Source organism: Nelumbo nucifera, chromosome 2, assembly GCF_055504915.1.
Source record: "Nelumbo nucifera cultivar China Antique chromosome 2, China Antique-T2T, whole genome shotgun sequence".
NCBI lineage: Eukaryota > Viridiplantae > Streptophyta > Magnoliopsida > Proteales > Nelumbonaceae > Nelumbo > Nelumbo nucifera.
Window position 1 is genome coordinate 50,021,494 of NC_142650.1, and position 17,413 is coordinate 50,038,906.

The following is a 17,413-nucleotide window of genomic DNA, read 5'->3' on the forward strand; positions in this document are numbered from 1 at the left end:
GAACCCCCATCAGGGGAATCCTAAAAAATACTGCAAGTTCCATCGAGGTACCGGCCATGACACCGAGGACTATTATGATCTTAAAAATGAGATAGAGTCCCTCATTCGTCAGGGCCACCTTAAGTAGTACGTTGGGGGCGTGGCTGGCCCCTCATCCTCTCAGCAACAGCAACACCAGCACCAGCAAGAAACAGGCATCATCGACGTCAAAGTGGGAGGCATGGGCTCGGGTGGAGCCTTGACTTCGGCTCGCAAAGCCTACGCCAGGCAGCTAAACATCCAGGGCCGACCCCCATGAAGCAGAAGCAAGAGCCCCTCTCCTTCATGGATGAGGAGCTAAAAGGGGTAATAGTCCCCCATGACGACGCATTGGTAGTCTCGACCGTCATTGTGAACTTTGTAGTCAAAAGAATCCTTGTTGATAGTGGCTCCTCAGCCGACATCCTTTTCTACGAAGCTTTTGAAAAGAGGAAGATAGCTCTGGAGCGCCTTCAGCCAGTAGATGCCCCACTCGTCGGCTTCTCCGGCAGCATCATCAAAATAGAGGGCAAGATTTCCCTACCGGTCATAGTAGGGATGGAACCCCAACAGGTGACAAGGATGACTAAGTTTTTGGTCGTGAAGATTGGCTCACCCTATAATGCCATCATGGGGAGGCCAACCCTTCACGCACTCTGAGCAGCCATTTCCTCTTACTACCTTGCCTTAAAGTTCCCCATCGAGTGTGGCATTGGGGTCATTCGTGGGGACCAGCATGCCGCTCGTCAGTGCTATGTGGCAGCACTTAAGGGCAAGAACAAAGAAGCTTTGCCACTAGAGGGTCTCAACCTTAGGGAGGAGCCAACAAGCCAAGGACAACCGGCCAAGGACCTTTTCTTGGTCTCCCTAGACGAGGACGAACCCGACAAAACAGCCCGTGTCGGGTCCAACCTTCCACCCAAGAGCCTATCCGAACTGAGAAATTTCCTCAAACTCAATGTTGACATCTTTGCTTGGTCCGCCGTTGACATGCCAAGAATTGACCCTTCGATCATTACTCACAGGCTGAGCGTGGACCTGAGCTCTAGGCCAGTTCGACAAAAGAAGAGAAACTTTGCACCGGAACGTTGGAATGCCATAGAGGAGGAAGTTGAAAAGCTACTCGACGCCGGCTTCATCCGAGAGGTACACTACCCTAACAGGTTACCAAACATGGTTATGGTAAAGAAAGCTAATGGGAAATGGCGGATCTGTATTTCACAGACCTTAATCGAGACTGCACCACGTCTTAGACCAAGTCAAGACCTTCGACACCTTGTGGAAGTACAACATGAAACTCAACCCTAGCAAGTGTGCCTTCGGCGTTACATCAGACAAATTCCTAGGTTTCGTCATCACTCAAAGAGGCAATGAGGTTAATCTTGAGAAGATACAGGCCTTACTAGATATAGCACCCCCACAGACGGTGAAGGAGACCCAAAAACTTACCGGCCGAATAGAATCCCTCAATTGCTTCATGTCAAAGTCAGCCGACTGCTGCCTACCCTTCTTTCATGCCATCAAGAAGTTGAAAGCATTCCAGTGGACGGAGGAGTGCTAATGCGCCTTTGACGAGCTCAAGGCGTACCTTACTTCGCCTCCCCTTCTCGTCTGGCCAGCCGAGGGGAAAACCCTATACCTATACCTCTCGGTCGGGGATGAAGCAATCAGTTCAGTCCTCATCAAGGAAAATGGCATGTAGAAATCGGTGTACTATGCCAACAAGGTCCTCTGCGACGCTGAGACCAGGTACCCTGTAATAGAAAAGTTGGCTTTTGCCCTCGTGATTTCGGCAAGGAAACTCCAGCCGTATTTCTAGGCACACACTGTAGTGGTCATGACGAACCAGTCCCTTAAGGCAATGCTTGCCAAACCTGAGACCTCGGGATGCCTGACGAAGCAGGCCATCGAGCTGTTGAAGTTTGACATCCAGTACCAGTCGAGGCCCGCGATCAAAGCACAAGCCCAGGCAGATTTCATAGTGAAGTGCACCATCAGCTGAGCCCTTCACCAGCCCCTAGAAAATGCTGAGGGGGATCGTCTGGACGACGAGGCTCAACCTCAATGGAAGCTCTTTGTCGATGGTTCCTCTAATGCTAAAAGAAACAGAGCGGGCCTTATCCTCCTCATCCCAGATGATATTGTCCTGGAGTATGCACTAAGGTTCGACTTTCAAGCATCGAACAACGAAGCCAAGTACGAGGCCCTCCTCGCTGGTCTCCAGCTTGCTAGGGACCTCGGCTCCTCACATGTTGAAGTCTTCAGCAACTCTCAGCTGGTGGTGAATCAAGTGAACGGTGTGTACGAGGTTAGAGAACAAAGAATGTCCAAGCACCTCACCAAAGTCCAAGATCTAGCCCGCCACTTTCAATGCTCCTCTCTACAACGGGTCTCGGGAGCCAAAAACGCACGAGCCGATGCTCTCTCCAAGTTGGCAAGTACCTCGAGTGGAGGATCCCTTGGTTGGACCGTGCACGTTGAGAACCTACTTCAGCCCTCCATCGAAGAAGTCCAAGTGCTCTCCATAGAGGTCAAACCTTCATGGATGGATCCCATTGTCAACTTCCTATCAACTAGCCAGTTGCCCAAAAATAGAAATGAGGCAAAGCGACTCAGACGATAGGCAGCCCACTATACCCTACTGGAAGGAAAGCTGTACCGAAGATCATTCACCTTGCCATACCTCCAATGCCTCCGTTCAGAGGAGGGAAATTATGTGTAATAAGAAATTCACAAAGGCATCTGCGGTAACCACCTCGGTGGGAGAGCCCTAGCCCAAAAAGCTCTAAGGTAGGTCTACTTCTGGCCTACCCTCCACAAAGACGCAACTAGATTGGTGCAAAGGTGTGACCTATGCCAGAGGCACGCCAACTTATGCCACAGGCCGGCCACCACTCTCTCGGCCCTCAGCAGCCCATGGCCCTTTGCCAAATGGGGCATGGACCTCCTTGGCCCCTTTCCTCCGACCACAGGGGGGGGGTAAAAAGTACCTCGTTGTTGCAGTAGACTACTTCACCAAGTGGGTAGAATCCGAGCCTTTGGCCGCCATCATGGCGTGAGCCATCCAAAACTTATTTTGGAAAAACATCATCTGTCACTTCGGCCTACCCTATATGCTAGTCACCAACAACGGGAAGCAATTTGATGATGCCAAGTTCCGGGAGTTGTGTGCCTCCCTCGGCATCGGGCAACAATACACCTATATGCTATCCTTAAACCAATGGCCAAGCCGAGGTCACCAACAGGACAATATTGGATGGACTGAAAACTAGATTGGACCGAGCTAAAAGCCTATGGGCTGAAGAACTAAATAGTGTACTCTAGGCTTACCGAACTATGCCTCGGACAGCCACGGGAGAAACCCCATTCAGCTTTTCCTATGGCATAGAAGTAGTAATCCCAGCAGAGATCGGCCAACCGACACTCCAAGTTGAAGCATACGATGAAGCCGAGAGGGATGATGGCCTTAGAGAAAACTCAGACCTTCTAGAAGAAGCCCGAGAGCAAGCATAGATAAGGGTAGCCGCTTACTAGCAACGAGTGGCCCGCTACTATAACTCCAAGGTAAAAGAAAGACACTATCAAGAGGGAGACCTTGTCCTTAGAAAAGTCATGGTCCACAAACCTAGAGTAGGGAAGCTGGGCCCCAACTAGGAAGGCCCCTACAGAATCAAGCGAGTCGTCGGCCCTGACACTTTCCACCTGGAACACCTAGATGGAAGAGTTGTACCTCGAACATGGAATTTGGAGAACCTCCAGATGTACTACAAATGATTGTAACATCTTTTTGAAATTGTGGAATGAGTGAAGCAAAGTTCCTCTTTGACTCAATGCTCAGTGCATGTACCAACTAAGTCCTTATAACTCTTCGGCCTTACGACTGGCAGGGTGCATGGCCTCCTCCGAGGCTATACCCCCTCGCTAGACCGACATCAAGGCTTAATGAATAAGTAGCGGACACCTTAGCTATAACTTAGTGTATCAGAATATGCCATGACGGCCGAGGGCCCCATATGCCTCAAGGCCCCTCCTCGGCGGCGACTAACCTCCTGAATTTTCACATTTAGTGCTACTAGCATAGGAAGCCAGACCCTATGGAGCGTTGCGCTCTACCTTGTCGAAACAAGTATGCAGGGATACGGGAGCCAGGTGAGCCTTGACTCTGCTTAGGCCTCATGGAGCCAGACGAGCCTTAGCTCTGTCTCGGCCACCGCCCCAATAAGGCAGGCCACCTCGGCCTTACCAAAGCTAAGGTGCAGGGATGTGGGAGCCAAGCGAGCCTCGACTTTGCCTAGGCCCCGCGGATCCAGACAGGCCTTTGCTCTGTCTCGGACACCCTGTAGTACGATAGGTCTTTTCAGCCTCGCCGAATTCAACACTTAGAAGAATGAGAGGCGGGCGAGCCTCGACTAAGCCTCGGCTCCCACTCTCGCAGCGACAGGTCATCTTGCTATTTACCCAGATAGAGGGAAAGGAGAGAGAGCTAGGTGAGCCCCACGGTCTGCTTCGGCCTCCCTCCATCACAGGCCTCTTTGGCCCTACCTAAATGGACACTTAGAAGGGCGCCAAGCTAGGCAAACCACGATCTAACCGCGGAGGCTTCGCCTTGGCTACCCCTTTGCCACACTTTTGATGCACAAAGTAAACCAAAGAGAACTACGCTTGTCTCATGTTGTGTTTTTTCTTTTGGAGGAGCAAGGACCCTTCGGCAACAAAAGCATAAGTGTAAAAGACGGTGCAAAAACATACAAGGAAAGATAACACAACAAAACACAAGTGCATCAATCGAAGCAAAAGATAAAAAAAATTCTCTAATTTTCATTATGCACAAAATTCCTTTGATTTTACAAATTTGTTTCATGGCCCCTCGAGCCAAATACATATACGAAAAAAAAGAAAGAATCCCGGCTTAAGTCTCACCACCAGTTGGAGCAGGAAGTGCAGAGTCGGCAGCCTCTTCGAGAGTATCGGGAATCACCTTCAGAGGTTCATCATTGAAGTCTAGAAGCACTGCTAGGAATGCCTTCTTGGTGTCCTCGATCCTGTCCAAATAAGCCTCGGAAGCGATGTTGGCTAGCTCATTAGCTCGCTTCTCTACTTCCTAGGCCCTCTTCTTGGCACCAGTTGCCTTCTACTCGGCCTCAACAACCTTCTTAGCTGCCTCCTCGGCCCTCCGCTCTGCCTCAACCGCCTGCCTGTTCGCCTCAGAGATGCCCTCCTCGGCTTGATGGAGAAGCCGCTCAGCCTCGGAGATGAGGCTCTCGACCCGATCCCTCTCAATTTGCTCCTTGGCAAGAAGATCCTGCGCCTTCTTTAGGTTCTCCTTGGCCTCCTTGCATAACGTTTGTTCATCAGCGAAGAATCGCTGCATCTCACTGCGCTTTTCCATGGCATTGGCGGCAGTCTGCTAAATCTTGTCTTTCTCAGCCTCCAGTTTATCCATATTGGCCAGGGTCAAATTCAGCCGATCCCCTAGACCAACAAAACGAAGGCATACCTGCAACAAGAAAGCAGTCAGTGCCCAGCAAAAAGAACGAAAGAAAAAAGAAAAGCAAAGAGGAACAGACTGTTACCTCGACCAGACTCTGCAACCCTTGGTTGTACATCTTGTTAGGGGCCATCTCCAACATCTGGAAGCGGTCCTGAGACAACAGGGACCCGCTCACCAGCATTGGACCAACTCCCGCATTGCGGATTGAGTCCCCCTCGTAGACCTCCCATTGAGGGCATAAGATTTGATCAGACTGTTGGGCGAGCTCCTCCAACGACGTGGGAGCATAAAACGGCCCCATTCGCTCCATGTGGGACCCCCTCGAGGCGTCACTGGCAGAACTACTAGTGCGGGCCACCTTCTGCTACAGTTGACCCCCCATGACCGACCTCTTCCTCCCTGCCTCGGCTTCGTCGACAGGTCATCTCAGCACCTCGGTTGGTTGCTGTGGTGCTTGCTTCTCGTGCCCCAGCTGACCCTCCTCGATGGGTCCCTTCCCCTTCGCGGGGATCTGCAAAGTGGCTCCCTTCGAGGAAGTTGTTGAAGAAGTTTCTTTGGCAGGGACCTGCACTTTCGTCCCCATGGCAGGGACCTGGCGGGAAGACCCCCCTTTGTAGGGGTAGAAACCTTCTCCTTCTGCCAATCAGAAGGCCTCTAAGGCGTTTTGGCCCATTCCTTCTACATGGCGCGAGCATGTTCCAGAACAACCTTGCGGGCATCCATTAGCACCTCTGCAAACAAAGTAAAGGCATCAGTAAGGCAGCCAAAAAAAAGGAGAACAAAGAAGAAAAAGCAAGGGGGAAAAGGATGTGTTAAAGGACTGCAGGGTCTCTCCTACCGAGGGGAGTAGGACTGAGCCCTACAAAAACTAGTGGGACCTCCTCTCCACCTAGGGCTAGGCTCGGACTATCCCAGGTCGAAAAACTGCACGAGATCATCATTCTCTTCACTCGTGAGCACGGGGGCACTCTTCTTCACAACTTGGCTAACCTCTCCCCACCCCAACTTGAAGGACCAACCCTTGGGGCATGACAGAAAGAAGAATTTTCCCTTCCAGTTATGCACGGAAGAAGGGTTTTCTATTGGCTTGGTCTTACGGGGTTGGAGGTAGTACATGTCGTTTTCGAATGAATGCCTCCTTGGCACAAACAACGCTCGAAAGAGCCTTAGCGTCAGCTCCACCCCCTGGAACCGAGCCACCACCAACATGGCCACTTTGGTTCTAATGGCGTTGGGCACCAGCTGGGTAAGAGTAATCCCATATGCCCTCAACAGTTCAAAAATCAACGGATGAAGGGGGAACTGGAGACCAAACCGGAGGAAATGTTGGTAGACGCAGATCTCCCCCTCCTTAGGAGTCCATGGCCGTTCGCCTAATTCGGGCACCCTCATACCATAGGATGAGGGAATGAAGTACTACCTTGCCAGAGCTTTGACCTGGTCCCTATTTAGAGAGTTCTCAAAACCCGGGCGGAGGACATAAGTCTCAACTACTACCTGGGCAGCCCTCGTCTCGGGAACATGGTCTAGGGTTCCCTCCCCCTCGGCTGGGCAGGTCCCTTTGGCCTCCCTCGGTGTCACAGAAGTGGCTCTCTCACAGGGATTGTCCTCGCCTCGACAGCTGTCTTCGACACCCTTAGGGGCCACCCTTCCCCAAAGCACCATGACCTCTTGCCAAAGGGGGGCAAGAGTAGAAGGACTCAAGGGAGAAAGGGGAGAAGGGGTACGGGAAGAGTTCCCTTCCGACTCGTGCGGAAGTTCACAACACTCAGGTCCAGAATCTGAGAAAGACATTGTTTAAAGTTACCTAAGAAATGTGGAGGAAGAAAAAGTGGGAGTAAAGTGTTGAAGGTTGGAGAGTTTGGAAGCTGAGTTCACTCGAAGGCAAAGGCGTTTAGAGGCAAACGACAAGAATGCTACCGCTAAGGGCCCTATTTAAAGAGGAACGAACGGTCCAGATTTCTCAAGATCCAACGACTAAGAAGCCACCGCCTCCACTACCCAATCATGGTGCGCTGCGTGACACTCAACCTCGGAAGGCGAAACGACTCGCTGACGATGGCTTGGATCGTCCCTGATCCAACGGACATAAAATGCCTCCGCACTTGCGATCCAACTGCGCCGTATCCCTAAACACTCACCCTCGGAAGGCAAAATGACGCTCACCCTTGGAAGGCGAAATGACACTCCGGGTGAACCGACATGTCCGCCCATTGTGGACCATCATCTTATGCGACCCGGCCGCACGAATGATCGCACCGGTCAAACCGGAAAGCCGTCCCTGCACGGGTCCTTGGGCTTCACAGGCCTTTGGCCTAAAACAGCCTTCGACTTCACAGGTCTTCGGCCTAAATAGCCTTTGGCTCCACAGGTCTTTGGCCTAAGCAGCCTTCGGCCCCCTATGCTCTTAGCCCAAATGACGGCACTAGAACATCTACACTGAGTGCGCCTCTTGAATCACTTGTCCGAAGCAGTAGTGCCATAAACCACTCGTAGCCTTGGCCCAACTCATAAAGATGAACCAGGCAGAGACACGAACGAGGATGCCACCACAGGGTACACCTCGACTGCCGGGCTCACTGGCCTTCACCATTATTACTCCCATCATCCGAAGCTGAATTTTCCTCTTCGGTCTCGGGAGTGGGGGGCAAGTGATGTGGGGTGACCCAACCCAGCCCATTTGAGGCTGGGAGGCACAACCCATGAGCGCCAAATCAAGGAACGAGATTCACTACAGTAGGGGTTACCCTGCCCCCATCGTTTGGAGCCAACCGCGATGCGCTCACATGACCCTGCCAAACCCGTTGTAGGCCCTCGTACGGCTCCCATCTCAGGTGTTCATCTCCACCTACCTCCAGGCAGCTCAAAGTACAAATAGGGGTACCCCCCTCCAGGTAAAGGGGTTACAAAAACTCAACACCTACAACTATTGTCAGAATAGCTATTGCAATAACTGCTATTGTGACTTTATTATAGAACTACCTACCAGGATCCTGTCCTGGTACTCTCCCTTCGTACCCTATACTAACTTGACCGTCAGAGACTCTACCTTAGGTTCTCACCTGGGGCCTCTGATGAATTTCTGCCTTGCAACACTTCGGCCATCTACCCTCGGCTTCTATTGTGCTCGAGATCCACCCCATCTCGGCCTACACATCCCAACCTCAACAGCGACCTCTCCGAGTCCTCAAAGCCTTTGGCCGGCCTTCGGAGCCCATGGGCGAAATTACTTTGTTGTCCTCGGCCATTCCGAGCACCAACACCACCTTAGTATATATTTGGCATCGATACTGCAATTAGAAAATGGTGCTGTATATATGTGGGTTGGAAGCATCACTTTATGAGAAAACGGTGTCTTTTTTGTTTGAAAACGTTGCTGCCAAGTAGGAAGCAACAACTTCTGTTTGGTATAAGTGCCTCGTACATGTTTTCAGCAATGGTAACCATTATAGGAAGTCTACATCACTGTCATATTATGTCCTCGTTGGCAGCAATGAGCTCCATTATGAGCAAAAGTTGAATTCAGAGTTGCTCCAAACCATGCCTTCTCGATTTTCAACAGTAACACCTTCTGTTTGGTACCTGATGAGGGGTAATTTGGCTTGACCTGTTAACAAGTGGACATGTGGTGTGACTTGATGATTGGATGACAACTCAACACTTTCCAACACCTCAGTTGGACATGTCAGCTTAGATATCTTGGGTACCACGGGCAAGATTGAGGTCCGAGCTGTTCATGGTATCTCGACCTGCCGAGATGCCACATAGCCCACTTCTAGAAGCTAGTCAACTATCTCTGACCTTTCAGGGATCACACTGCATGTCAGCAAGCCTTATCCTTATCTTGCCCCAGATCGGACAAACTCGATAAGCCTTATCAGCTCATACAAAGTCCATCTTCAGGTGCAAAATGAACTCCAGGTAACGCGGGCCAAAGATCTTGGATATGTTTCGTGAGGCCTACAACAACTCACCTATATAAGGGCATCACTACCAACCTCAAAAGGTACGCACGATTTAGCTCTCTAGCTCTCTTACTCACAAGCATTCAAGCTCGCTTCTACACTCTCCATTAACTTAAGCATCGGAGTGCCCACCCCGGGTTCTTTGGTAGTGTTTCTTTGCAGTTCGACCAACCATGTAAGCAGACCGATGTTCGAGCTGCCATCCAACAGGGAGCAACCAAATCACGCACCACCGGTACCAATGCTCCATACATGTTTTCAGCTCTGGTATCAATTATAGGAAGTCCATGTCATTGCCACAACATGTCCTCGTTGGCTTCAACGAGCTCCAATATGAGAAAACGTCGAATTCGGTGTTGCTCCAAACCATGCCTTCTCGATTTCCAAGGCGTGACTTGGAGAATTGTTTTTTATGGAAAAACGATTCCAAACATATTGACGTTTCTTGGAGCACCAATTTTTCTAACGTGGCGCTGATGTGTCACCATTTTCTACAGTAATGGAATTGATGCCAAACAAACGCTTTGTATACTAATATTAACATTTTCTGTCAAGAAAACTAATGGAAGGAAAGCATTTTCACATTTTTTAAACGTCAAGGGATGCTTTTATTATGGTTAAAACACAGGAGAGGTTTATAATTATTGGGTAAACTTCTTAAACTACCCTTATTGTTTGACAATTGACTAACTCTACCCTTACCGTTAAGGTTCGTTAATATTCTGTCAAAACTCATTCGTACGTGATATATATTTTAAAACCCAATTCTACCCCCCACCTCTCTCAACAAAAGATTTAACCTCGAAGATTGAAAGACCAAGAAGTCTAACATTTGCATGTCAAATAAGAAGCCAAAACAATTTTTTCTACCTGTCTTCTGAACTCTTCCATTACCAACCCAAATGGAGGAGCTCGACGGGAATACTTAGATTCAGAGAGAGAAACTTCTGGTGGGAAAATATATGTTTTACAAGACAAATCAATACCTTTAGAAGTTTGACATTTGCAGGTCAGACCGATTGGATTCTTGAAGCTGAAATGTCCAATAAAGATTGGATTCTTGAAGCTGAAACGTCCAAGAGAAAGCTTTGCTAGATTTGGTGGAGATCGGAGGAAGAAAATTAGGTTTTCTTGGGAGGACAGAAAACACAGGCAACGATCATGGAGGAAGGAGCAAAAGAGGAACCGGATGACACGACACGCCAAGTCGCCAACCTGGCTCTTTGATCCATTTTATTAAGTTTTGTTTTATCACTCTACTTGATGGAGGGTGATTTGGCCCGACCTTGTAGCACGGGTACATGTGGGCATGACCTTACTCAAGCGATGACTCAGTGTGATAGCACAACAAGTTTAACCGCAAATCGGTGGGAAGGGCTCACCGAGTTTAGTCTGGCAACTCGGCGGGTTAGGCTACTCGCCGAGAGCCGCCTGGCTTGCACCTCCTTCCCAAGGCTGAGGCGCTCCGAGCTACCTCCGAGCTCAGGGCCCCTTGACCTTTCCTAATGCCCGAGCTCCTCCCAGTGGATTTTAGTTCACTCCCAAACAGGAACACCCCGATCCGCCTCTAGATACCCCGAGGTAGAGACACCTCGGGCCAGACAGCTCGGTGTAGCTTGCCACAGGCAGCTCGCCACTTGCAGGGTAGCTCGGTACAGGGTAGTTCGCAGAAGAGCAGTTCGGCACATCACAGGAAGGCTTCCTACCCGACCACCGTACCTGACAAACCTGTAGACTGCAACCACGTCTCTCGTCAGACAGTGTTGTGCCCGCCACCTTTAGAAGGTGTCTTACACTTGACAGGTACGTACCTTGCAACGACGGCCCTGCACATGCCACCTCAACCCTGGTTGTAACGGCTGCGGCAGGACGACAGTGGCGGTTATACCTGCACTGTCAAAGGTAGGTGGGCCTGATTCGACAGAATTCTGTTATAAGTAGCCCAATCCCAAAGGACAGAGGTAACTTTCCGATACTCGCGTTGTCTGCACTCTTAGCTTTCTTCATCTCTTTGCATTTTTCACAGAACTCTAACTTAAGCGTCGGAGTGTTCCCGTCGGACAAGCCCCCGGGGGTCCCTCATCTTCTCCATCTTAGGTACCTTTCAGGAGCCACGCAAATGCCAGATAGGAGTGACCGGATTGCACACCATCACTACTCATTCAATCTTTTTTAATTTCTCGATCCTTACCACCGCTACCTTCACAACAGACCTTTGTAATCATGATCATCTTCCATTACCGACTCATTGTACATCTGAACCTCACTTCTAACATACGCGGCGGCGGTGGTGACCACTGAGCAAGACAATGGATGAGTTTTAGGGAAGAAAACGATGATGAGAGGGATCTCCGGAAGTTGTTCCTCCATACGGGGAGCTGGTACCGGATGAGTTCCAGGCAATCGAGTATGTTGGATAAGCTCGGCTCTTCCACTCAAGTCATTCGTGACAATTCCGTTTCCATTCTCTGTGTCCTCATCGTCGCCTTGGGTCCTATTCAGTTCGGCTTCACTGTGAGCTCCTCTTCTTTTCCCCCTTTCTCTCTCTCTCTCAATTATTTGTCTTTAAATTGGAAGTCTCAACCTCTATTTCAATTCTTTCTTCCAAATGTCAAAGCTTAAATGCTGTGAGCAAAAACAGATTTGAGGCGTCACCACGTTTGGCCCTCTCAAATTAAGTGCTGCCACTACTGGCGATGATCATATATTTAACACAGTTCCACTAAGTAATGCCGTTGGATTCGAGTTAGGTCAGGCGTATTCCTTGATTAGATCTCCTATCTTCCTCCCCACCACCACCACCACTGCCAAGGAGCAAATGGTTGTGGGCCACCATCTCCTCCCTACTCGCTGTCGTATTCGTCAATACCATTCCCAATCCACACGCATTATGGACAACTGCACCCTTCTCAACCAGGACGTTAATCCCTCAATCACATATCACCACCTTCCCACAAACTCATTCTGATTTAAGTGAACCGAACAAGCACAAATTACTCGGTTTAGGAATTCTCTGATATTATTTTGAAATTTTTTGAAAAAGAAAAGGGTAAAATAATCATTTTAGTCTTTTTGTTAACGGACGCTAACAATAAAGAAAGTATTAGTTAATTGTAAAAATTTCAAATAATAAAAATAAATTTAATCAATTAACTAAACCATAAGATTACTTTAAAAAATTTATCCAAAATTATTTTACCCAAAAAAATATCATGAGCATGTATGTTAATGGGTCCGGATGCAACACAGCCGCGGGCAAAAAGTCTTTTTCCCTAGCGGACAAGTAAAGCAAAGCCCATCCGTATCCGCTCAAACCAGACGAAATACCGCCAACCCGGTTGCCAGCTGTCCTCCAATCACCATAATTTCTCATCTGTCCTGCGAAAGAAAGAAAAGTGATTTCACCTAAAAGTGCGATGAGTCAGAACTCAGAAGACTTCTTTTATCGCGGTCTCTTCGGCAGTCGGCACTAGGGTTGTTCACTTGTTCTTGTTCTCCTTCCCCTCGGTCTAAACTTGAAATCACATCAGCGCCTCACATAGACATTTCAGCGTGTATTGAAAATATCTTGCGAGATGTTCTCAATACACGACTGAGATATTTTGTGAGGCGCGCCGATGGAAATCGTCAAACTTACGGTAACCAGTAATGTAACGTCTCCCTTCCAAGACATGAGTTTTGTGAATTCTCACGATCGTGTGATTTGTGATAAAAATGTCAAAAGACTCGCTAAAACTTTGCAGTAAATAAACGATCGATTTGCTACCAACAAACGATTCCAAGTTCCAACAGTCTCAATATTGTATCAACAGCACACTGCAGCCGTACATTGAGAATATCTCGTTTCATTGTAGATGTTTTCGATGTGGCGAGTGTAAGGATTTGGATTTGTCGGGACAGAATTTGTATCAGATCTGAGCTCGATTGGACCATGGAAAAAAATTTTAAAAAGAATAAATTACATATACCCTTTACTATGAGATCAGTGGACCTACATTTTTTTAGACAAAGTCACTAAGGCTCCCCTGAACTTTTGTTTTTAGATAAAAAACCCTCTCAAGAGGATATCTCAGTTAGTTACGTGATCGGCATAGAGGGTTAAGGTCTGTTCGATCAATTTAAATGCGGACAATGCGGGTAGGTGGGTTTAATGGTTGAGTGTCGTTATTCGGAAGAATTTAATCTCAATAACTGGTTTAAGGAATAAGTTGACGAACACACTTCATAGCTCATTACCTATACCTTATTTAGCTCGACAGGTGGTTTTTGAAGGAGGTCGCCCCTCACAGTGAGGTCCCTTAAACCATCACCGAGGTATCGGCCCTTGACGATGTAGTACTAATAGCTCTGCCGAGATAATCAGTTTACTTGATGCTGAGATGTCATCTATCTATTCAGAAATGCCCTGTATCGTAATAACATTCGAAAGACCAAATTACTCCTGATAATGATGCTTGCGACACTGTTCAATGGGCCCATGGCGGTGATTATCGGGATGACACCGTAGTGTCCACCGAACAGCAACCCCTAGAGTCTCAGATTGATATAATTGGAGGCACTAGCAAATACGAGAATGCAGAAGGATACAATTCAGACCCTTCATCCGTCCGATCAACACACGACCGATGGCATCAAAACCGTGCTTCAGTTCAGCGTCTACTTTGCACAGTAGTGTGTTTGCTCCCGTAGCGTGCTTGAATTGGTTCTTAATCTTGACTGGGTTACGCCGTGTTGGAGGGAAGAATAGGTCTCTATTTAATCCATGAATTCCATGAATTCAGAGGTAGATTTATCTATGCAAAACATAATTCGGTAGAGCTGATAGTTGACCGACTTATCAACTGTGCAGTCAAGTGCAAGAGCTACTCCAGTTGGTATCCGAAGGACTCGTGCGATTCCTCCGAGCTGTAGTACTGCCCGATTAATTCCTGCATCATTATTGCTTATATAAGTGATAAGCTACACAACAATTGATAGTTTGATATACGCGGATAATTAAGAAACTTAATTTATCTTCACATCGAAATCGTTACCTCAAAGACCCCAGAGAGAGCAAGAAACGCAGTTACAGAGGAATCAAAGGTGAGCAAGATTTGCAGTCTCAAGAACAGGGCGTCACAATAAGCAAGAGCCAATCAAATACGGTGACGTATTTCTCGTCTCCAGCGAACTTGCGGATAAGCCCATAGCACCGCAAGATGCTGCCATGAATCCATAATGCAGATTGCAGACCGCAGAGCATATGGGGCTTGGATAAGTTTCGATAAAATAAATTAGAAATTTGGACATTTAGAAGACTTTAAACAGTAAAATGAAATTTTTTTCAAAGTTAATTGACGGAACGTTAACGTGGAGGACGTCTTTGTCTAACAGCTAAAGTTCAAGGGCCTTTGTCGTAAAATAAGTGCAGGCTCTTTTGTCAGTACGGGGGTCCATGTAATTTACCCTTAAAAAAAGCGAATCAAAAATATCGGGCTAAGACGTCCACGTGGGCGCTTGGACAAGAGCGCTCAGGAATCAGATATTTGCACTTTTTCTCTGTTTTCCCTCCATAAAGTAAAAAAGAGCATTCCTTTCTTTATTTCATTTAATCCATTTAGTCAAAATATCTTCCATTACCGATACCCGCAAGGCCCGCAACAACCACCAAACTCCAATCTTCTTCCCCTTCTCTTTTCTCCCTCCTTCTCCAATCCCAAATCCCCATAGATTGCTATCCATTCCAAGAAAAACGAAACTCAAGTTTGTTCAACTCGATAAGACTTTTTCCTTTATTTCCTCTCATGGCTTCCTGGATTCTGAAAACCCTAATATTTTCTTCTCTTTTCACGAATTCATACTTCGGTTGACTTCTGAACATGCCTTAGTGGCTTCTATTTCTGTCTAGAATTAAGAGCAACGGAGAAATGGGTGAAGAGGTACAGACAACCCCGTTTGATGACGGTCTTAGCTGTGGAGACGAGGCAAGAGTGCAGGAGTGGGAAGTCGGCCTGCCCACCGCCGATGATCTCACCCCCTTGTCTCAGTCTTTGATCCCTGTGGAGCTCGCTTCCGCTTTCAGTATAACCCCCGAGCCTTGTCGAAGCATCATCGATGTCAATCGTGCCTCTCACAACACCCTATCCAGCCTCTCTCGCCAGTCTTCGCAGTCTATCTCTTCCAATCACCTCAAGTCGTTACCTTCCTTCACCGAGGATAGAACCCGCGATGCCATGGTCATTGAAGGGGATGACAACGATGCTGGATTTTCCGCCAAGGATGGCTCCGATTCGCGCAAGGTACGGAGACCTGAGAGCGCCGAAGAGGCAGATTCGGCCTTGCGAACCGAGAATTCTATGGATGATCACTCTGCCCGCACCTTGAAGAGGCCGCGCTTGGTGTGGACTCCTCAGCTCCACAAGAGATTTGTCGATGTCGTTTCGCATCTGGGTATCAAGAACGCCGTGCCCAAGACCATCATGCAATTGATGAACGTGGAGGGTCTGACGCGGGAGAACGTCGCCAGCCACCTCCAGAAGTATCGTCTCTACCTCAAGAGGATGCAGGGCCTGTCAAATGACGAGGGCCCATCCTCTTCCGACCATCTTTTTGCATCGACCCCTGTGCCTCAGAGCTTGCACGAGCCCTCTCCCCACGGCCACGGGCACATGCCACTTCCGATGCCTTATCCACCACCCATGATGCCCATTCCGGTCCTTGGTGTGACCCATGCCCACGGCCATATGGGGATACCTGTCGGAAATCCGGCTGCTACCGCATTTCACGGTTTCGAGTCGCATCCCTATAACATGTTCAGGGAGAAGCAGTGAAGACTGGTCTGGTAATAAGTTCGGTTGTATTGTGTCCTATCCTCGTGTCACTCCTAATGATAAATAAAAAATCTCAGATTTTTCATTTACACCAGAGAGGCGACTCTCTCATTTTTCTTCAACTTTTACTACTTCACTGTTTATTTCTAATTTTTTAGTATTCTTTGTAGTAGCTCTCAATTATCAGATAATAATACAGAATTGATAGTGGATGAAAGAAGTCAAAACTATAGTTTTGTATTTTTCATGACAGGACTTGGATTTTGAATTCATATAGTTTTTCTTCTTCGAGTTGTAAAGTGTATGTCGAGGACTGAATGGAGAGGGGTTAACCCAAGTAAGACAAGCTCTTAGGTATGTAACTGTGGGTACACTGATGAACAGCAACCTTACAAACATTTCTTTTCTACTAAACGCTCTGTTTTTCATTGGATAGAAGACAGCAACATGCAAATTTGCTCCTAAAATCTCTTCATTTTACATCTTCCTTTGCTGCAGAGAAATGTTCCATGATTTTAGCAACAGATTCTTCTTTAACATCTCGGCACCCATTCTTCTGTCTAGATTACAAAATTTTTGGAGGCATGGATGTATTAGTGTTGCCTCCTTCACTCAAACTCTCTGACAGGGTTCAATTTATGTTAATTCAGACCAAGGTTAAATTTGTGTTGATTCTTAGGCTGAATGGGGTTATTGGGTTGGATTTTCGACCTGAGTTGCATCACTGCAGCTTTGAGCTTTCTTAGTCTTGCATTTATGAAATGGAGGAACTTGGGTCTCTCTTAAATCATTAAATAGTAGTGCTTGTTGCAGCAACTCAAGTTGTTGACTGGTTGTTATTGTTGCTATTTTGATCAATATAATAGCAACTGAAGTTCACTTGAAGTTGATATGAGTTGGTTGACAAAACTTCAAACATATCAGGACTTTGGTCCACCTTTTTCCTCTCATTGTCATCTTTCCTTCTTGCAGTGTCACCAATCAAGCTAGTTAAATCTATGTTATTGAAATTGTGGTGGCCATCCAGTTTTATCAAAGTGAACCTTCCAAAATGGAAAGTTTTAGGCAGTCAGGATCTTTGTGACTTTTTGAATGTACAAGATGATTCAATTGACAAAACAAGCTGATAC

At 47.7% G+C, this 17,413-nt stretch overlaps 1 protein-coding gene and 1 pseudogene across 1 annotated transcript; both read left to right on the forward strand.

Annotated features, from left to right (window-relative positions):
* Positions 1-294: 294 nt before the first annotated feature.
* Positions 295-1,326, forward strand: LOC148802200 (uncharacterized). Its single transcript, XM_088897841.1, has 2 exons — positions 295-591; positions 712-1,326. Exons 1-2 carry the CDS (start codon positions 295-297, stop codon positions 1,324-1,326), a joined length of 912 nt encoding a protein of 303 aa, XP_088753967.1.
* A 13,734-nt stretch (positions 1,327-15,060) lies between these two features.
* Positions 15,061-16,372, forward strand: LOC104601071 (transcription factor PCL1-like; annotated as a pseudogene).
* Positions 16,373-17,413: the final 1,041 nt, after the last annotated feature.